Genomic DNA, 22649 nt, shown 5'->3' with positions numbered 1-22649 from the left:
TTGTGCAGATTCAGAGGTTAATCTCCAGGTTGTAGTTAATTTTTTTTAATTGAAGAATACAAGAGGATGGGGCCCGTCTCTACTATATAACCCAGTTCCCACAATGAAACCTTAGAAATATACATCATAAGTATACTTATTATCAAAGTAGGTATATGTCACCATATATAACCCTGAGATTCATTTTCTTGCAGGCAATCATAGTAAATGCAAGAAACACAAAAGAATCAATGAAAGACTGCACCCAACAGGACAAACAAACAACCAATGTGCAAAAGACAAAAAACAGCAAACACTGTTTATGTTTAATTACATAAACAAACAATAAATATTGAGAACATGAGATCAACAGTCCTTGAAAGTGAATCCATAAGTTATGGGAACAGTTCAGTGATGGGGTGAGTGAGGTAGAGTGAAGTTACCCCCTCTGGTTCAGGAGTCTAATGACTGAGGGGTAATAACTGTTCCTGAACTTGGTAGTGTGAGTCTTAAAGCTCCTGTACCTTCTTCCTGATGGCGAGAAGAGCATGGCCTTGATGGTGGATTCTATTTTCTGCAACAGCGCTCCATGAAGATTTGCTCAATGGTGAGGAGGGAGGGCTTTACCTGTAATGGATAGGACTGTATCCACTACTTTCGGTAGGCTTTTCTGTTCAAGGGGATTTGTGTTTCCATACCAGGCTGTGAAGCAACCAGTCAATCTACTCTCCACCACACATCTATAGAGGTTTGTCTGAGTCCTAGATGTCATGCAGAATGTTTGCGAAGTTCTAAGAAAGTACAGGCACTGCCATGCTTTCTTCGTAATGGCACTTATGTGCTGGACATGGGACAGATCCTCTTAAATAATAACACCGAGGAATTTAAAATTGTTGATGCTCTCCACCTCTGACACCCCCATGAGTACTGGCTCATGGACCTCTGGTTTCCTCCTCCTGGTCAATAATTAGCTCCTTGTTCTTGCTGGCATTGAGTAAGAGGTTGTTGTGGTACCATTCAGCTAGATTTTCAATCTCCCTCGTATACGATGATTTGTCAATGGCAATGGTGTTGTTAGCAAACTGAAATATGGTATTAAAGCTGTGCTTAGCCTCACAGTAATAAGTATAAAGAGAGCAGAGCAGGGGGCCTTCTGGTGCACTTGCATTAAAGGAGATTGTAAAAATGTTGTCTATCCAAACGGACTGGGTGAGGAAATTGAGGATCCAGTTGCACAAGGTCTTGAAGCTTATGGATTAGTTTTGAGGGGATGATAGTATTGAATGCTGAGCTGTAGTCAGTGAAGAGCATCCTGGTGTATGCATCTTCGCCTTGCAGATATTCCAGGATTGAATGAAGAGCCAATGAAGTGGCACCTGCTGTTGTCCTGTTGTGACAGTAGGCAGATTGGAGTGGATCTAAGATGCTTCTCAGGCAGGAGGAGTTCATATATTTCATCATCAACCTCTCAAAGCATTTCATTACAGTGGATGTAAGTGCTACCTTTTGATAATCTTTGAGGCAGGTTATCATATTCTTAGGCACCAGTTTCATTGAAGCCTGCTTGAAGCAGGAGAGTACCTCTATGCTTTGGAGGTACAGATCATTTATGAATAACACCTCAAAGCTCTCAACAGAAACTATCAACATTGCCTATATAAAATCTTCCAACTGAGTTGTCAGGAGAGATAGAACAATATCAGCAACTTCTCCAGCGTTGTGCCACTGTTCACACAGACACCTATGGTGGGTGGGGAACAGATGGTTCCATATACCTGACTCCAGAGATCAGCACTTTCATCTAAGGTGTCATGATAAGAAATAAGCAGGATAGAGAGAATGCTTCCTGAAGAATCTCGAAGTGTTCTTTGAAAGAAAATGAAACATCCTCATCAGCTTGTGAGAACAAGGGCTCATAATCACTCAGAACAGGAAAAGAGTACCCAAAGAGGTGCTGAGCATCTCAGGTCTCTGGTTCTGGAGCACATGGAAGTAACTGCAAATGTCAGGAGTGCACAGATAACCCATGCACCTGCTGCAGAGTCAGCAGGTCCCACTTTAACTTCATCAGCCTCTTCAAACCACAGAACTAGAGTGGAAGCAAGACAACAGGGCAATATTGTACAAATTTGAAGATATAGAATGTATAAGAATAAAAGCCATCCATTTGACCAACCAAAATTTAAAATAGAACAATAGAAGCTCTTGTTACTTTAAGTCAGGTAATAGTCATTCCCCTTACAGCTGAAATCCTCTACTGGTTAATTCAGTGAATAGTGGTATTCTGTGACTAATTTATAAAAGAAACCTGCATTTGTCAATACATATATTATGGGAACAGGCCCTTGGACCCCTGAGTTCATACCAATCATCAAGCGCTTATTGATGCTAATTCTGTACTAATCTCACTTTATCCTCTCCACATTCCGTGAACTTCTCCTAGATTCTACCACTCAGTTACAGACTAGGGCAGTGTACGAGGCCAAATAGTCTTTGGTATGTGAGAGGAGACTGGAGCAGCAGCAGGAGCAGTGTGCTGCTGATCACAGGGGTAATGCTGAAACGCCTCACAGACAGCACCTGCCGTCAGTCAGGGTGCTGGAGCTGTGAGGTAGCAGCAATGCTATGTCCTGAATTACTACGATCATTCTACCCATGCAGGCAAAACCAGTGCTCAGTCTTTGTTGGAAAGGGATCCTCTAGATTTTAGATGGTCCTGGCATGAGTGGAAATGAGTGGATTTAAGAGGTTAAAACCACAAGGTGAGCAGGATGAGTGAATTGGGCATGAGATGGAGATTCACACATATTGTGCAATGGCTTTGCATGAGTTTAATAGTGATCAAACTTTTGAAATCACTCTTGCTTACGAATTAAGTCAGAAAACTGAGGTTAATTTTGCATTTTGGCATTTGGATGATGGGTTGATTCTACCCAGGAGACTTCCAATTCCATTTGGGTATAAGAAACACCATATTAACTAAATCTACATTTATTATTAACGTATGTATATGTAATACAACCTTGAGTTAGTCTCCTAACAGGTAGCCACAAAACAGAGAAACCCAGAAGAACCCACTTAAAAAAAGACAGAATGCTGGTCTAAAAAGAAACTTATTGAGCTGTCTCCTTAAATTTTCTTAATGCTTGATAGAAGGAAACAAATTGAAAATAATAATTGGAATGACACTGAAATTCGTGGTGCAACAAGGTATGAACATGAAATAGGCACATCTCAAAGTTGCTATGTCATTAAATAGTGGTTAATGACATTATAAGATCTTTCTTGAGAAACAGAATTTTGCTCTGAATAATAGGTCTTAAGCCCAGTAGAAATACATTGAATAGATCCATCATTCAGTAAGATCCCTGGTTAATCTTTGTCTCAACTTCTACCCAATCCTTACAGCCCTCATCTCTTCTGCAGTTCAAATACTTCCACCTTGGTCTTGCATACAGGTAATATCGTAACACACAGGCATCTGAGAAAGAAAGCAGCCTTGGAATCTACAGCTATTTGGGATGGAGAATTCCAAAGATTCATAACCATCCCCTTCCCTATCCACCCATCTTGCCTGAGAAGTTTCACACACTAAATGATGGTGGAACTCAGAAAGTCAGGCTGCATCTATAGAAATTAGTAAACAGACAAATGTCTTGGCCCAAAGTGCTGTTTAATCATTTCCAAAGATTCTGATTGACCTGAGTTCCTCCAGCATTTTGTGTGTGTTGCCCTAGATTTCCAGCATTTACAGAATCTCTTGTGTTTCTGAAAAATTCCTCCTATTTTCAATATTAAGTGGCCAGTTTCTTATTCTGGGATAATGGATCCTGGTTCTAAGATACCAAGAGACAAGCCATCTAGATATCATCTATCCTGTCAAACCCCCACCCCCTTTGACTCGTCTGCCTCAATATGATCGTATCTTATTCTCCTTGGCTCTACAGAGTTTAGGTCCATTTGTCCTTCAAAGACAATCTCTTTATCTCAAATTTAGATAACCTTGGAAAGAGCTTAATTAACACTTTAAAAAATATGAACAGACTAGAAGAAAAACCGCCTGAGAGTCAAATAAGTTATTTCTTTCGTAATGGATTGCCACCTCTATACCAAAGGATCATTCTGATAAGACTCATTCCAGACAAGAGAAAATCTGTAGATGCTGGAAATTGTAGCACCACACAGAAAATGCTGGAGGAGCTCAGCAGGTCAGCCAGCATCTTTGAAAACTAGTACAGTTGATGTTTCTGGCCAAAACCCTTTGGCAGGATTGGAGAAAAAAAAAGATGAGTTATTTAAAAGGTAGGGGAGGGGAGAGAGAAATGCAAGGTGATTGTTGAAACTGAGATGGGGAGGGATGAAGTAAAGAGCTGGGAAGTTGATTGGTGAAAGAAATACAGGGCCGGAGAAGGGGTGTCCCATAGGAGGGAACAGAGGGCCATGGAAGAAAGGAAAGGGGAGAGGAGCACCAGAGGGTGATAGTGGACTGGCAAGGAAATAAGATGAGAGAAAGAAAAGGGAATTGGGGAATGGTGAAGGAGGGAGGGGGGCATTATCTTAAGTTTGAGAAAGCGATGTTCATTCCAGTTATTTCAGTACCTGGAAATGAGTTCATCCTTTCAATGAGCCCAAGTTCTGAAAACATTTTCCCCACAACCACCACCCCCCCCCACCCCCACCCCAACTCCAGGATAAAAAATTGCAGATGATGGAATTGAGGAAACATAGGATGCTTAATGTTCGAAGAACTAAGCAGATGAAGGCACTATTAAACAGTTGATCTTGCAGACCAAAAATTCTACATCAGAATCAGCAAAGTGAAAATATGAGCTCATACTGCACACATATTAAAACCTAGTATATATAAATGTAATAAAATAAAATAATTTAAATAATATATTTACTTTCTTATCCCAATATAGGATCCTTGACTAGCAAGTTTGTTTCTCTCCCCATTGATGCTGCATGACTTGCTAAGCATTCCCAGAACTTTGTTTTTTCTGAAAATTCATATTAATGAAGATGACAATAAAGAGTTATACATGTTTCATTATGGTAAACATAATATCTTGACAAAAGCTGAATTATGCATATTTCTCATTGCAAATAATTTCTACTAATACCAACCTGTGTATTGTTTTGTTTCCTTTTCTCTAGCATAATCGCTGCATTCCAGTTGGTTTGGAGACCTATTACTCGGAGCAAGATTCTGCTACTCGGGGAAGATTTTACACTGTCATTAACCACTATAACTTAGCAAAACAGACCATTTCACGCTCGGTTTCACCCTGGCTGGCTACACTCTCTGAAGAGAAAGTGCTGGGGAAGGAAAGTGAAGATGCTGGCAAACCCACTGAGTAAACGCCCGATTTGACCCTCGGTTCCTTGCAAACCAATATAGGAACCAACTTTAGCTGCTTAATGTACAAGGCACTGACATTAGTAAGTTATGGAAGAGAACTTGTTAATTTGATCCAGCTTGGTTTTTCTTCCATTCCTCTTCATTCTGTTCATGTTATTTGTAAGTGTTAATGAAATTCTTTCCAAGGTGGCATGCTTGTCTCATTTGATTAGATCAGCTAGGATTGCTGTACTTTTAATAATCTCAGGTTGTGGATGTGAAAGTAAGTAAATAAGAGAAAGACCTGCTCCATATTCTGATTCTGTGGATAGATCTTTTGAAAATCCAGTCACCCATGCCCTTTTTAAAAAAGCAGAGTATTCTCTAAAATAAACTTATTTGGTGATTAATGAGTACTTTGGTAATTAGATATGTTGGAACAGCAAGATTCTCGAACTTAAAATCTGCAGATACAGTGAAATATTACTCCACTTCAGTGTTAAATAACAGTTAAAATTGAAAGTGGAAGCACCATAAGTTTTTATAGGGGAATCTATTGTCTGATACAGTGATGTTGATGACTTTTCATTTAGAGTATAGATTATTGGTTACAGTCAGTTTATGGATAAACACATATAGCAGTTGGGTCACAGTCACAAGCTATGGTCTTGAAGTAAAACAGGTTAGTTCTATCAACTTAGTTTTAAATTGGGGTAGAGTGAAAGTTGTAAAGAGTGCATTAACATCTGGCAGAGCTCTCATTTAATCAACTAGGATTTGTAAAGGCTGCAACTCTGAAGGATTTCTACATTTGCTCTTCTGCTCCAACAGTTATGAAAATAAAAAAAATTCTATTTGCCTCATTTGTTAGGCAAAGACTATACCATCTATCCCATATTTTGAAGAAACTAACGATTTTATATATTAAAAAATGGTTTAGACCTTGCCATTCTTGGAGTCCTTCTAAGCAGCTATTTCTAAAAATAATGAGAATACATAGAACGTGTAGGATTTTAATAGTACTTAAATATTCTTTCTTTCCTGCATCCTCTTCCCCAGAAAGAGATTCAGCAGAATGGATTTAATTAAGCATCTCTGTTATCATTAACAGAAATCGAATTTGTGTATATAAAAGAAAGTACAAATGAATCATTAGTATTTTTAATGTCTGAGAATTACATTATATCAGACATGTTTAAAAAAAAAGTCTTTTGCCAATGCATATGAAACACAGTATCTGGACATTAAATATTTATTTTTCATCAGCACTTATGCATAATGTTTTATAAATAAAACACAATTTACACTTATGCTTTACATGATCCTGAAACATAATTTGGAATTAATAGTATTTCCTTTATTTTGCATCTTTTTAGATGCCCCTTAAATTTAGAAGGGGACTATGCACTTCATTTTGTCACCCCAAATAATTATATAGTTCCTTTATTTTGATATTTTAAATGTGCAGAAGCCGATCGGCCACATTTGCCTTTAGAGGAAGAGGTGCCAAAATACTAGATGTGGACTGCTTGAGACTGATTTCTTCAGAATCACATTGGATGTTGAGGAAAATACATGGCAGAAAAAGGGAGGGAAAAAGATGCAGACATAACAAATTAAAATGAGTGCCAAAATGTCATGCTTTGTAAAACATGTGCCATATTTGTCATATAGTGATTATGGTGTTAAGTCCTGTTTGTACAGAGCTCCATGTGTTTTATACATCTGAGCAAATGTTGTATTGGATGTAAAATGATGCAATGAGGGTAACTAACACACTATATAAAACAAAGTCCAATAAAAAATGTTGTTTTTCTTTTTTTTAAAAACAAACACCTACATTTCATCCCCAAGTTAGTAATCACTCCTGCAGGTAATAATAATAAATAAAATGCTTGGGTCTGACTCTCAGAATTGCATAATAATTGATAAATATATCCTTTTAATCTACTATAGTTCATTCTCTCCCAAAGAATTACAGACATTACTGTTGTACAAAATCTTTTCTTACTATTTTAATATAGTTCTGATTCTTACGCTGTTTTCTCTTTTACTGCAGCCACTGAAATCCTTTTTCATCTTCACCCACCATTTAGTATAAGTAGCCATTTCAGAAACCACTAGTTAAACACAGTGAAAATATGGATCCAGTCAATAACTTTAAAGGTTATTAGTTGAGTAACGAAGATGAAAACACACTGCATTCATCTTTGTAGAGTGCATACTTAATAAAGTGAATTGGATAACTGGTCATGGAGACATTATAACTGAGACAGCACTGCTGTTAATCAACAAAATCATTGCAACCCAACAAAGGTCAATTGGCTCATCAGTTCAATCTGGAAACTTGATTGAGTTTATCTTGGGGGCGGGGGGATACAACTGTTGTTTCTGCACAGCAACTGCTGTCCAGAAACAAGTGCTCAAGTTATATCTCATTAACATATTAAGGTCTAGAATTTGCACTATTTGTTTTCATGGTCTCTACTGCATGACACCTCTGAGCTACTGTGCTAATTTCATTCCTCCGTTACACAAAATAAAAATCAGTGTATCCTATTTTCAAAGAAATTGAATCTGGATTTTAGCAATTTCACATTACTTTTATTAATGACAATAATGGCAAATACTTCTTATAAAGAAATCAAAACTTCATTTATTTCATTGTAGGAGCAATGCATCATTTACTGTAACTCTGGCACTAAAAGTACTACATTGAAAAACACAAATGAGTGTTGCTTGATGTTTCTATTAATGTTTATTTCAAGGCTTTTGAATTATAAATCACCATTATTTGACATAACAATATATGACCTATGACAAAAAAACATGTATTTTAGCTTTCTAGCAGAATTTTGTTTGAATGGTCACTGAAGTTTCTGACTAAATACCCAATTTACAAACAAGTTATATTAAATAATATTGCAAAATCGTGCTGCACCACAGCGCAAGTGCAGATTTAAGATGCCTATTTTGCATTAGGCATTCTGTGGGCAAGATATGTTATTAATTTCAATAGGTTCCTCCAAGTTTTAATAAATGCAGCAAAATAGAAACCTTGACTGTCACCATTTGCTAACTGTCATACCAGTCCAAGAAAAGTAGAGAGAATGAACACATCACTAGGAAGAAGAGGATCCAGACACGAAATCCAGCATTATTTTTTATAGCCTGTTGGAGAATAAGACTCCGAATTAGTTACAAAGCATCATTTCTGAATGTTATAGATGCCCATATTTCCAGTAGAAGTGATGGGCACTGGTATTAACTTATTCTGTTACCATTAGATTCCACACCTGTCAACCGGTTTCAAAAATACAGGAGGGAGACTGAGAGGCTAAGAGGACAATGAGTAAATGGAAAAGAAATGAGGAAGGCAAGCAAACAGATTTACCTCGGTATGAAGGAATTAGCCAGATTTATAATTTTATGATTTTGTTATTATTTTATTTTGTTGTAATGACATCAAATGAGCACTTATCACTCATTTCTCATTTCCCTTGAAGATAATGACGAGACTCTTTCTCTAACCACAGCTGTCCTTTTGGTTATGTTCCCGGAATACATTTCGTTTGGGAACTCCAAGATTCAGACCTGACAGCAATGAAAAGATCGCAGTTTATTTCCAAGGCAGCACTGACTTGCAAAGACATCTGCATTCAAGGAGAGCTGGAAAACTGAATACATATTTGGCTAGAGGCAGGAAACAGCGGGTGGCAGTGGAAGGATACTTCTCAGACGGCAAGTCTCTGACTAGTGGAGTGCCCCGGGGATCGGTGTTGGGCTGTTATTACTTATCTGTATTAACGATTTGGATGAGAATATTTTAGTCAGAATCAGGTTTATTATCTCTGGCATGTGTCATGAAATTTGTTAACTTAGCAGCAGTACAATGCAATACATGATAATGTAGAAAGAAAAAATAATTAAGTAGATCAATTACAGTAAGTATATATATGTATATTAAATAGATTAAGAAGCTGTCCAGAGGCTACAAATTAGATCCAATGTGGTTGTAGGAACAACATTCTTGTACGAGGGTATACTTCTGGCCTGACCTGGCAGGACTCAATTATTAAAGCATTAAATAGCTTGAGCTTCAGGTTACATTTAGTAATTATTGGCATCAGTCTTTCATAGTGTTTATACAGTTCAAATCATTACACAGTGTACTGAGCACAATGCAGAGTAAAGTGTGAAAGCTACTGAAAAACTGCAGTGCAGGTAAACAACAACATGTATCGAGGTAGACCGTGAGGTCAAGAGTCCATTTTATCAAACAAGAGGTCTGTTCAAGAGTGATAATAGTAGATAGAAGCCACAAGTCCTTCAGCCCAGTGATATGTGTTTTCAGGCTTTAGTATCTTCTGCCCGAAGACAGAGGGGAGAAGAGAGAACATCTGAGATTGGTGGGGTCTCATACTGGCTAATTTACTGAGGCAGTGTGAAGTGTAGACTGAGTCCTTTGAGGGAAGGCTGTTTCCTGTAATGTGCTGATGATAGTGGACTTGGGGAACAATTGGCATTTTTGCAATCAGTTGAGGGGGATAAGTCTAAGAGAAATATAGAAGCCTAATGTTATGTCCCTATGGGCTTTATTTTTAATATTTCAATTTGTAACCTTTTAAATATGCTTATGCTTAAAGGGAAAGAATAAACAGTTTGCTCAGCAGTGACATTCAGTGGCTCTAGCCTGCCATTGCACTTTAATACTTATTGGTATTTGTTAATAAATATATACCGCATACCCTCTATAGATCTGTGAGACATTGTACCAATTTCACTGAGAATTGATCACAGCATGATTTCCAGGTAAAAACTGTATTACATGTTAATGATGATAATCCTACCCTGGAATTTTCCCACGGAAAGAGAGAGCTGCATTAATTTTACAATGTATTTTGGAATAGACTATTACAATCTATTATTGTGAAATATTAATGCACAGTAGATGTATATAGGCAATAGATTAAAAATCAAATAAGTACTTCAAGCATATTTATGTCAATTACTATGAGAGGATTAGAGTGAGCTGGGATTCCCACCTAGTAGATACATTAGTGGTCACCAACCCGTCAATCTCGATCGACTGGTTGATCTTTGTGACTTTCCCAGTAGATCCCGAAAAAAAATACACAAATACTGTGAAGAGATTGTTTCTGGGTTGCGGGGTTTTCGTTCCATTCTTTCTGCCTAGTGCACATGTGCATAGGTCCCCTGCACTACACAGTGTACTTCAGTGGTCCCTAACCACCGGGCCGCGAGGAAACAATACGAGTCAGCTGTACCTTTCCTCATTCCCTGTCACGCCCACTGTTGAACTTGAACCCATGCGAGGTCATCAGTCACCTAAACGCGCGGCCGGTGGGAAGAGCCGATGCTACTGGCCCGGAGCGCGGCTGGCGGGAAGAGCCGATGCTATTGGCCCGGAGCGTGGCTGGCGGGAAGACCCAATGCTACAGGGCTGAAGCATGGACAGATGGGTGCCGCCTCTGAACCTGTTTAGCACACCGAATGTTCATGGGGAACCCGGTGCTAAAATATTCGCAGATGACCTAATTCGGGCTAAGGTTTCGTAAGTATCAGAGCAGCTACCTCGCTGCGATCTGCTGATACAAACTTCTGTTGGTCGATAGATCCTACAAGGGGGGCGGGCGTGGGCCTCTCACTCTCCTCGCTCGGTTGGTCGCTCTGTCCGGACTGAAACCGCCACGGCCGTGGCGGCGGGCAGGCAGAGGATGGAGTTCGGGCCTGGAGGCTGTCTAATGTGGCAATGAAGCCCTCAAAACTGCCTCGGTACCTTGAGTCCAAGCGCCCTGCACTTAAAGACGAACCTGTTGAGTTTTTTCCGCGGAAAAAACATGAGCAGGGCAGGGCAGCAGCTAAGTGCCGAGAGCCACGAAGGTCGTGTTTAACACCCCCCCCCCCCCCCCCCCCCCTGTTGGCTGGTCCAGAAGAATATCGTCAATATTGAACCGGTCCACGGTGCAAAAAAAGGGTGTGTACCCCTGGTGCTCATGCATTATTTCTAATTCCGGGTCGGGTTGAGGGGTTTTACTTCCGGTCTTTTCTGCCCTAGTGCACATGCGTGTAACTAATCAATTTGGAGTCCATCTCGCCTTTCACTGAGGCCAAGGTAGTGGATCTTGGGCTTAAAAAGGTTGGTGACCACTAAGATACATGAAGATCACTACTGCTGTAATAAGTGTCTGATGACCTAAAGTTCAAGGTCTTCACACACACAAATTTTCATTATTTTCATCTGTCACCTTCCAACCTCAATGTACCAATAATTCAAAGCCATTATTGAAAAAGTATTCAGGTGTATTTTCTTACAACACAGAAGGAAGTCATTTGCTCCATCAACCCTATGCTGACTCTCAGAGAACACCCATTAGTCCATTCCCCCACATCTAATCTATTCTCTTTCACAAGTCCTGCTTCTCCTGCTACCACTTATACTAGGGGAAATTTAGGGACATTGTTTAATGTTGGAGGAAGCTCACAGTGTCACAGGAAGATCGTGCAAACTCTACACAGAAGTCAGGAGTGAACAGCAGCTGTGTGGCAGTACCTGGAACTTGTGTACCACTGCACTGCCCTTCAATCCAGAATTCCCATTTACGCTGCTCTGTCAATAAGCTCAGTTATTTAGTTAGCTTACCTAGTTGTGCCAAGTTAAACCAGAGGTGTTTGTCAGTCAGTCAAGTCTGAATCAGAGATATGTGAGCACTACCACCTGAACTCTGCCTGTCGTTATTTTTATAGAACAAGAGATTTAGCAGATGCTGGAAACATTCAGCAATACCCAAAAATGCTGGAGGAACTTGGCAAATCAGGCAGCATCTATGGAGGGGAATAAACAATTGGTTTTGGGCTAAGGCCCTTCATCAGGACCAGAAAGAAAGAGAGCAGAAGCCAGAATAAGATGGTGGGTGGAATAGGAAGGACTGCCAAACAGTCCTTCCATGCATGTCTGACAGGGTCATCTATATTATCCGATGCTCCTTGTGCAGTTGCCTCTACATCAGTGAGGCCCAACGCAGATTGGGGTACTGCTTTGTCGAGCACTTTCGCTCTGTTCACCACAAAAGGCAGGAATTCCCTGTGGCTGCCCAGTTCAATTCAATTTTCCATTCCCATATCAACATGTCTGACCATGGCTCCTCGACTGCCACAATGAAGATAAATTCAGGTTAGAAGAGCAAAACATCATATTCTGCCTGGGTAGAATCCAACCTAATGGGATGGACATAGATTTCTTTACTTCTGATAATTACATCCTCTTCCCCCTTCTCACTTTTTCCATATCCTATTCTGGTTAGCTGTTCCTGAATGTGTGTCTTCAGGCTTCTGGACTTCATCCTTGATGATAGCAATGAGAAGTGGGCATGTCCTGGGTGATGGGGGTCCTTAGTGATGGATGCCACCTTTAGAAGGTGTATTGGATGCTGGGGAAGCTAATTCTCATGATGGGAGCTGGCTGAGTTTACAAATTTCTGCTGCATTTTCCAGCTTTATGCAGTGGCCCCATCCTCCTCCTCTTTATTCCACAGTCCACTGTCCTCTCCTTGCAGATTACTTTTTCTTCAGCCCTTTTAGCTCTCCCACCTATCATCTTCTAGCTTCTTACTTTAACCTTCCTCACCCACTCATCCACCCTCTCCCTTATCACTTGTTAGTTTGTGCTCCTTTCCCCTACCCCTTCTTATTCTGGCTTCTATCCCCTACACTTCCAGAAGAGATGAACGAGCTCGGCACATAACATTGACTGTTTATTCCTTTTCAAAGATGCTGCCTGACCTGCTGACTTCCTCGAGCATTTTGTGTGTGCTGCTGTGGTTACTTTCACCTTCAAAATATTTTTGCATTGAAAGTTATAAAGAAGGAAATCAATGGAGGATGTGGCACCAACGAAGGCCACCAACCCCTTTTGTTCAGTTAATTTCACTGCAAAGCTCTTCAGAGTTGCATAACCTTCTCCCCCTTTCAAGAATGACCTCCCTCTCCCTATCAGTGCATCCTAACAACTGACTGCATTAAAATAATTTCTTTATGTTGCTTTTGGCTCTTTTGCTAGTTCCCTTAAGTCAGTGACATCTGGTTACTGCCTTAATTTGTTTCCCTTCGTTATTAACTGTTTTTCTGATTTTGAACACAAGCTTTTGTTCAAATGCTTGGGTCTTTACTTGAACCCCTCTGCTCAAAGAAGAGCAACCTTAACTTATTGAACTCTTGCAAACACAATACCATGCTAGATTTTTTTCTTTTAATTCCTCCTAACCTTGGCACCCTTTCTATAGGCACAGTTAATACTATAAATAGTAAACTATAAAATAAATTCTCTTACTCCATATTCTGAATCACAAACTACTGCAGAATGGAAAATGATTATCTTTGCATTTTGAGGCTACTCCATTGATGTTTTTCAGGGAAACATTAATAAATTTTAGAAAAGAATGTAATGCAATTGCTGTGCAGCTGACTCCAGATAATTTAGAGCATAGTTAATAACATTCACCTGAATTGTCGATTTTCTTCTTTATTGTTCTGACTGAGATCAACGTCTATCAACTAATAATATTTCTTACCTCTCTAATATCTTCATTCCCTTCCTTAACATTTTCAGTTGTACCCACAACTAGTTCATGAATGCTGTCTATCTCTTTTTCCTGTCAAGCAAGAATAAAGAAATCCTGATGAATTGGATAAACAGAAGTTGTTGCCCATAATTTCCATTTCACAAACGTCAGATGTTACTGTCTCTACCAAAACAAATCCTTTCAAAACATTGAACAGATATGGGAACATACTAATATCAACTTTCTCACAACGCAAATATATTTAATGTTCTTAAACATTTAAAATATTGTTACCCATTAATAATTTTATAAACAAAATAAATAAAAATTTTAAAGGACATATTTGTACATAAATACATCGGGGCACAGCTGCGCAAGCGCGTGGACGTAAGCCAGTGAGAACAGTGAGAAGAGTTTAAAAGGAGACAGCTTTATAGAGTGGGCATCAGAGGAACAGGTGATGGAGTAGATGGAGACAAAGTAGGAAGGCTTTGGCTCAACTGGACTTAGCTGATAATGGGTTAAGGCATGGTAGGCTGCCTGAATAGAAAACAGACAAGAAGAATGTGTGTGAGGCCGGTGTTCTGTGTTAGATATGGATAGTCCGGGAGACTCCCAGCTTCCCAGATGACAACATCTGCACCAGGTGCGTCGAGCTGCAGCTCCTTAGGGACCGTGTTAGGGAACTAGAGATGCAGCTCGATGACCTTCGTCTGGCCAGGGAGCGTAAGGAGGTGACAGATAGGAGCATCACACCTGGGCCTCAGGAAACAGGTAAGTGGGTAACAGTCAGGAGAGGAAAGGGCAGGAGTCAGATGCTAGAGAGCACCCCTGTGCCTGTACCCCTTGACAATAAGTACCCTTGCTTGAGTACTGTTACATAAGAACATAAGAAATAGATTCAATAAGATCATGGCTGATCTGTCCATAAATTCAGCTCCATCTACCTGCCTTTTCCCCATAACACTTAATTCCCCTACTATGTAAAAATCTATCTAATTGTATCTTAAATATACTTAGTGAAGAAGCCTCAACTACTTCTCTGGGCAGAGATTTCCACAGATTCACCACTCTCTGGGAAAAACCGTTTCTCCTCATTTCCGTCTTAAATCTTCACCCCTGAATCTTAAGGCAATGTCCCTTGGGGAAAGCAATAGTGGCCACGCCACTGGCACAGAGTCTGGCCTGTGGCTCAGAAGGGTAGGGAAATGAAGAGAAAGGCAGCAGTGATAGGAGACTCTATAGTTAGGGGGTCAGACAGGTGATTCTGTGGATGCAGGAAAGAAGCACGGATGGTAGTTTGCCTCCCAGGTGCCAGAGTCTGGGATGTTACAGATTGTGTCCACAATATTCAGAAGTGGGAAGGAGAACAGCCAGAGATCGTGGTACATACTGGTACCAACAACGTAGGCAGGAAAAGGGAGGAGGTCCTGAAAGCAGACTACAGGGAGTTAGGAAAGAAGGAAGTTGAGAAGCAAGTAGTCATCTTGGGATTACTGCCTGTGACACGTGACAGTGAGTATAGGTCTAGAGTGAGAGCAAGGGGCAGGGATTCTGATTTCTGGATCACTGGGACCTCTTTTGGTGCAGGAGTGACCTGTAAACAAAGGACGGATTGCACTTGAATCTGAGGGAGACCAATATCCTGGTGGTGAGGTTTGCTAAGGCTATTGGGGAGAGCTTAAACTAGGACTGTTGGGGGGGGGGGGTGGGAACCAAACTGAAGAGATAGAGGAAGAGGCAGTTGGCTCACAAATAGAGAAAGCTTGGAGACAGTGCAAGAGGGAGGATAAGCAGGTGATCAAGAAGGGACGCTCTCAGACCAAAGTTTGAGATGTGACTATTTTAACACAAGGAGTGTTGTGAACAAAGCGGATGAGCTTAAAGCGTGGATCAGTACTTGGAGCTATGATGTTGTGGCCATTACAGAGACTTGGATGGCTCAGGGGCAGGAATAGTTAGTTTGAGTGGCAGGCTTTAGATATTTCAGAAAGGACAGGAAGGGAGGCAAAAGAGGTGGGGGTGTGTCACTGTTAATCAGTGATAGTGTCATGGCTGCAGAAAAGGAAGAAGACATGGAGGGATTGTCCACGGGGTCTCTGTGGGTGGAAGTTAGGAACAGGAAGGGGTCAATAACTCTACTTGGTGTTTTTTTTTTATAGACAGCCCAATAGTAAAAGGGACATCGAAGAGCAGATAGGGAGACAGATTCTGGAAAGGAGTAATAATAACAAGGTTGTTGTGGTGGGAGAGAGTGGTGAGTGCGTGGAATGGGCTGGTGGTGGATACAATAGGGTCTTTTTAGAGACTCCTGGATAGGTACATGGAGTTCAGAAAAATAGAGGCTATGGGTAACCCCAGATAATTTCGGAGGTAAGGACATATTCGGCACAGCTTTTTGGGCTGAAGGACCTGTATTGTCCTGTAGGTTTTCTATGTTTCTATAAAAAGTATTGCAAATAGAGCATCTCTGAGTAAAGAGCCAAGATCTGGAGTTTCTTCTCTGTGTGCTGTTCTTCGTACAATTCAACTGGCATACATTGGTATAAACAGCAAAATTTGAAAGACAAATTGTATTAATTCAAGTTTCTGCAAGCCTTTGTTCTAAATTAAAAAATCCATGTTATAGTTCGGAGAGGCAACCAGTAACAATTTGATTAATGTTGACAAAATTAGACCACCATATAAAAATGGTGCGATAATACATTGACTATGAGAAGGCAAAAGATATTGAATTCTTAATGGACTGTTCAAAATATAAATGTTCTTGCACTCAGAATGAATTAATCGTCACTGGGAGCTTAAATAAATTGCACTCAATTGCAGATCACTGTGGAGCATTTAAATTTTATGAGGTTATTTTGGAACACTATTAGAAAAGCTTTAAAAGGTTCTGACTTTTTTTTCTTTTTATACTGACCGATGCATTCTATAGTACCTGGGAAATAGTTTTGAACAATTTTTATGTTATTTTCTGCAATTTCTGATGTCCTACAGGTGAACAAGAGGTTGATATGTTCTCAATTAGTAAGGGCGTCAAAAATTATGGGGAGGAGGCAGGAGGATGAGTTTGAGAGAGATATTTGTCAGCCATGGAGCAGGCTCAGTGGCCTAGTTCTGCTCTGAGGCATTACAGTCTCATAAATTGTCATCATTTTATTTTGGTAAATTCATGGATGTATAAATAGTTGTAAAGAAGATTTTCAAAGCAATTAAAATCACTTATGAAAACTTAATACAAACAGAATACTGGAAGAACTCAGCGGGTAATTATAGCCTCTTTAGAAATAAATGGTGGAAGTCAATATTTCAGATTGAGACCCTGCATCAGGATCCAATGGGAACAGGAAGATGACCATATATAATAGTGCAAAGGGGGAAGGGGGTAAGGGGATAGAGGATGGCTGGTGATAGGTGGAGTCAGGCGGAGATGACTTGATGGACAGAATGAACTAGATGTGTTTGGAGGGGTGGGGAGACAAAGGTTGGTGGTTGGTAGGTGGAGTCAGAAAGGACAGAATAAGAGTACATGGAATATATTGCTTGACTTTGCTTGATCAGGCTGGTTTAAATTTTATGTTTGCAAGTGAATTTGAGCAGAAATTTGAAGAGTTTTCATTAAAGGCACAATTTTGAGCACAATTTGTTCCCATTTCACTGACTGGAAGAAAGGAAGAAGCAACTCCCAGTTCTTTAATGGACTTGACAAGAAGAAGAACTGAAGCAAAGTCTACTATGTACATCCAAAATTAGCTGGCCCGTTGTGCAGTGGCATCCGCACCAGAGTTTGAGGCGAGTGGTCCTAGGTTTGAATCTGGCCGGGTCCTTGCTCACTTTCCATCCGTGCTGGGTTGAGCATCGAGCTACTAAGTTGGCCTCATAAAAAACAATTGCCAAAAAAACGACAAAGTTGCTGCTGATGTGCCCCAAGGCACGAAGAAGAAAAACAACATTCCAAGATATGTCTCTGGTCATTTGGTTAAAATTGGAAGAAGATGCATTTTAAAGTGAGAGAAATCTAATACAGAAAATACTGACTTTTATCAATGACAGGCTGAAGTTTCTGTGAAAATGGCACTTAAATACTAATGAACTTTAAAATATATAATATATATATTTAAAAACAACATTGCATGGAAATGCTTAAGAGCAGCAATTTTTACACCTTGTTTTCTGCAGCTTGCACAGGATGTACATGATAGCACCTGTATGTTGCGTTCAGCTTCCAACCTTGCTTCCACTTACTTCATTGAGATTGAATTTCAAAAGTGAAGTACAACAGACAGTTGTTCTTACATTGTGTGACTATCTTTGGAAACTGAGGGAAATTTCTACCCCAAAGCATAGATCACCAGCATGTTATTTACCTGTGGCACAGTGTGTGGGTACAATTAATCAGTGTCATTATTTGTATTTTGAATGAGCAATTTAATCTGAAGCACCCCCAATTTCAGTGTATGAGAAACAACATCTGACCAACGAATGCACTTATTGATCAGACTAAATTCCAAAAGGCGTTTGGTTCCAGTGAATTCAAATCACTTTTCCATAGCTTTATTTAAATGCACAATTTGAAAAAGGACCACCACATCCCAAAGAACCAAATTCATTTGCTATGCAAAATAGGTTAGCAACACGTAAAGGAAAAAAATAATATTTAGCTCACCTGTTGCAGAACTTTGTCAGTAAAAATTTCCTGAAGTCTTGAGATTTCAACTACTTTTCCCTCAATTTGCCTGTTCCAAATACATACAATATTTTTTTAGACATACAGGTCAAGGATATGTTCATTTGAAAATAGAATCAAATATAATAAACAGAGCTTTAAAAAAATTCTCAGCACTGGAGGGGATGCAATCGATCATCAGCCAGTTATGGGTTTCCTGTTTTTATCTCACATTTTCAGAATTTGCTGCATTGATCTCTTAACTAGCAGTGTTGGAGTTTGAAAACTTTCCTTATTCAGGATATTCCCATAGGTGGTGTGACATGGGGATTACATGAGGGTAAACTCTTCATCTGTACAACAACATAGCATGTTTGCCCCCAATCTCAGCATGTTGCAGCAGTGTTTCACTTACTTACTTTCACTTACTTCTACCATTTCAACTATCCTGTTGAATCTCAGAGTGCCAAGTTGTAGGAAGATTTTCTTTGAGGCTAGATATAATTAAGTTTGAAAATATTTCTGGGACCTGGAAAGTGCTGGTAAAACCACACTCAGTTCTCATCAGTGGATGATATTGCAGACTTTGCACATTGAATGCTGTAATCTCTGAGATGATGGTCCCCTGAATGTATTATTACACCTGGGACTAAACATCAAAGCTGTACTTCATGTACTACAAAACATGTGGTTGCAGACATCCTTCTCCAGATTGGAAACCTAATCTTGAGTAAATATTAAAGATGTTTTACAGGATTCGTAAGCCTCTGGCTGTACAGGCATTTACATACAGTTAAGACTGTCGCAGTGAGCGGCTAAGTGTCTGACTGGAGGCATAACATAGTCAGAGTAAGATGACAAATTTCCTTTCTTGAGTATAAGACCATAATATATCGGAGCAGAATTAAGCTATTTGGCCCATCGAGTCTGCTCCACCATTTCATCATGGCTGATCTAATTTTCCTCTCAACCTCAATCTCCTGCCTTCTCCCCATATGCCTTCATGCCCTGACCAATCAAGAATCTATTAACCTCTGCTTTAAATACACATAAACACTTGGCGTCCACACCTGTCTGTCGTAAAGAATTCCACAGATTCACTACTCTGTCGCAAAAGAAATTCCTCTTCACTTCTAATCTTAAAGAACAGCCTCTATTCTGAGGCTGTGTCCGCTAGTCTTAAACTCTCCAACCACAGGAAGCATCCTCTCCACATCCACTTTATCAAGGCCTCTCACCATTCTATGGGTTTCAATACTTCTGAATCTCAGCGAATACAGGCCCAAAGCCATCAAACGCTCTTCATACGACAAGCTATTGAATCCTATAACCACTTTTGTGAACTTTCTTTGAACCTACTCCAGTTTTGGCAATTATTTTTAAGATAAGAGGCCCAAAACTGCTCACAATACTCTAAGTGAGGCCCCAACCATTTTTTATAAATTATCAGCATTACATCCTTGTTTTTATATTCTAGTCCTCTTGAGATGAAAGCTAACATAACATTTGTCTTCTTCACCACAGACTCAATCTGCAAATTAATCTTTAGGGAATCCTGCACAGGGACTCCAAAGTTCCTTTGTGCCTCAGGTTTCGTTTATTCTCACTACTTAGGAAATAATCAACCTTTTCATTTCTTCTTCCAAAGTGCATGACCATATTCTTACGAAAATTGTATTTCATCTGCTATTTCTTTGCCCATTTTCCTAACCTGTCCAAATACTTCTGTAGCCTCTCTTCTTCCCCAAAACTACCTACCTGCCTCTCCACCTATCTTCATATAGTCTGCAAACTTTCCAACAAAACCATCAATTCCATCATCCACTGACATACAACGTTAAAATAATTGGTCTCAATACAGACCCTTGTGGAAAACGACTGGTCACTGGCAGCCAACCAGAAAAGGCCCTTTTATTCCCACTCTGCCTCCTGCCAATCAGACTCTGCTTTATCCATTCTAGGGTCTTTCCTTTAATTCCATGGGCTTGTAGCTTGTTAAGCAGTCTCATGTATGGCACCTTGTTAAAGGTCTTCTGAAAATCCAAATACACAACATCAACCAATTCTCCTTTCTCTATCCTGCCTGTTACTTCTTCAAAGAATTCCAACAGATTTGTCAGGTAAAATTTCCCTCAAGGAAACCATGCTGACCATGACCCATTTTATCACGTGCCTCCAAGTACCCTGAGACCTCATCCTTAATAATCAACTCCAACATCTTCCCAACCACTGAGGTCAGACAAACTGGGGTATAGTTTCCCTTTTTCTGTCTCTCTCCCTTCTAGAAGACTGGAGTGACTTTTGCAACTTTCCAATCTTCCTGAACCATTTCATAATGGTGATTCTTGAAAGTTTACTACTAATGTCTCCACAATCTCTTCAGCCATCTCTTTGAGTACATCATCTGGTCCAGGTGACTTACCTACCTTCAGACAGACCTTTCAGCTTCCCATGAACCTTCTCTCCAGTTACGGTAGCTTCACACACTTCATGACCCTGACACCTGGAACTACTAGCATATTGCTAGCACTGAGGTACAAACCGTCCTCTCTGTACTGGTCCCCCTTTCGCTGGAAGACAGCCCAATAATCCAAAAATCTTATGCCCTCCCTCCTACACCATCTCCTTAGCCACATACTAAACTGTATAAACCTCTTAGTTCTGGCTTCATTAGCATGTGGCACGGCTAGCAATCCTGAGATCCCAACCCTGGAAGTCCTGCCCTTTAACTTAGCACTTAACTCCCTGAACTCCCTATCCCGCTCATCCCAGCCATGTCATTGGTACCCACATGGACCACAACTCCTGGCTGTTTATCTTCCCACTTAAGAATGCTGAGGACTCGATCCGAGATATCCCAGACCCTGGCACCCAGGAGGCAACATACCTCTTTGTTCCCGCCACAGAACCTCCTGTCCATTCCCCTAACTAATGCATCCCCTATCACCACAGTAGGCCACTTCTCCCCCTTCCGAGTCACAGAGGCAGACTCAGTGCCAGAGACTTGACCACTGTGAATTTCCTCTGTTAGGTCACTGCGCCCACACGCCATCCCCAATAGCCTGCAACTTGGGTGTAACTTCCTCTCTCTATGTCCTGTCTATCAGCCCCTTGGGTGGGGATCCGGAGTTCATCCAGTTTCAGCTCCAACTCCTTAGTGCAGATTGTTTGAAGCTGCAGCTAGATGCACTTCTTGCAGTTGTGGTTGTCATGGGTACGGGAGTTTTCCCTGCCTTCCCACATCACACAAGTGGAGCATTCAACTATCACGCCTGGCATCTCTATTGTCAGAGCCGAGCAGATATAAAGAAGAGGAGGGGAAAAAGATGAGCTTTTCTTTTCTCTACATGAAGTTTCTCTTTGCAAAAGTCTTAAAAAGCTAAAGCCTCAAGATCACCATTCCGACTTTGTCCACTCAAGACGATGCCCGCTGCGATGATGGCCTTAAAAATGTTAATGGGCCACATGGGTTTGTACAGACGTCTGGTAGCTTTGTGATACTCACTGTTGCTATTAGCTTTGTATTTGGTTACTGGATTTTAAAGTTGTTTTCTGTCATAGACGGATTTGAATAAGAGTTCTGCTTAGTCTAGACCAGGGGTCGGCAACCCGCGGCTCCGGAGCCGCATGCGACTCTTTCATCTCTGTGCTGTGGCTCCCTGAGGCTTTGGAAAATAAATGATGAGTATTTAATTAAAATGTATTTTATGTTAGTTTGTTAGTTTTTGAAATGTAATTCTAAATTTGAAGAGTATGGTGATCTTGTACAATCTAAATAAAACATGTTTTTTGTCGCTATTAATATACATCACCACTGCCAACGCCTGACACCCGCCAGTGCGCGATTTCTTTAATTTTTCGATCCAACGTAGGCTAACTATGGAGAATTCTAAAAAAAGAAAAGTGACTGAAGAAAACAGAACGTTTAATGATACGTGGGCAGATTCATTTGCTTTCACTGCTGACGAGACTGGTTTACCGGTATGCTTAATATGCAATGAGAAACTAGCAAACAACAAAAAGTCAAAAGTCGCAAGATATTTCCAGAATAAACACGCAGCCTTTGCTCAAAAATATCCGG

At 40.3% G+C, this 22649-nt stretch overlaps 2 protein-coding genes across 4 annotated transcripts in view; one reads left to right on the top strand and one right to left on the bottom strand.

Moving 5' to 3' along the window:
• Positions 1–7110, top strand: part of LOC132391719 (neuronal vesicle trafficking-associated protein 1-like) — a 100126-nt gene extending 93016 nt beyond the window's left edge. For 2 of the 3 annotated variants that reach the window (XM_059965277.1, XM_059965276.1), the window contains exon 5: positions 5137–7110. In XM_059965277.1, coding sequence (XP_059821260.1) covers positions 5137–5340 — 204 coding nt within the window. In that variant the 3' untranslated portion in view covers positions 5341–7110. The remainder of the gene's footprint in view (positions 1–5136) is intronic. The other variant, XM_059965275.1, reaches the window with a different exon arrangement.
• An 880-nt stretch (positions 7111–7990) lies between these two features.
• The window catches only part of stx18 (syntaxin 18), a 198238-nt gene continuing 183579 nt past the window's right edge, over positions 7991–22649 (bottom strand). Inside the window, exons 9-11 of the mRNA XM_059965274.1 lie at positions 18569–18638; positions 13912–13992; positions 7991–8491 (exon numbers count right to left, since the gene is read on the bottom strand). Coding sequence (XP_059821257.1) covers positions 8396–8491; positions 13912–13992; positions 18569–18638 — 247 coding nt within the window. The 3' untranslated portion in view covers positions 7991–8395. The remainder of the gene's footprint in view (positions 8492–13911; positions 13993–18568; positions 18639–22649) is intronic.

This window comes from Hypanus sabinus, chromosome 3 (genome assembly GCF_030144855.1).
Source record: "Hypanus sabinus isolate sHypSab1 chromosome 3, sHypSab1.hap1, whole genome shotgun sequence".
Classification (NCBI taxonomy): domain Eukaryota; kingdom Metazoa; phylum Chordata; class Chondrichthyes; order Myliobatiformes; family Dasyatidae; genus Hypanus; species Hypanus sabinus.
The sequence above is the reverse complement of the archived record's forward strand: the minus strand, read 5'-3'. Positions and strand labels throughout refer to the sequence as shown.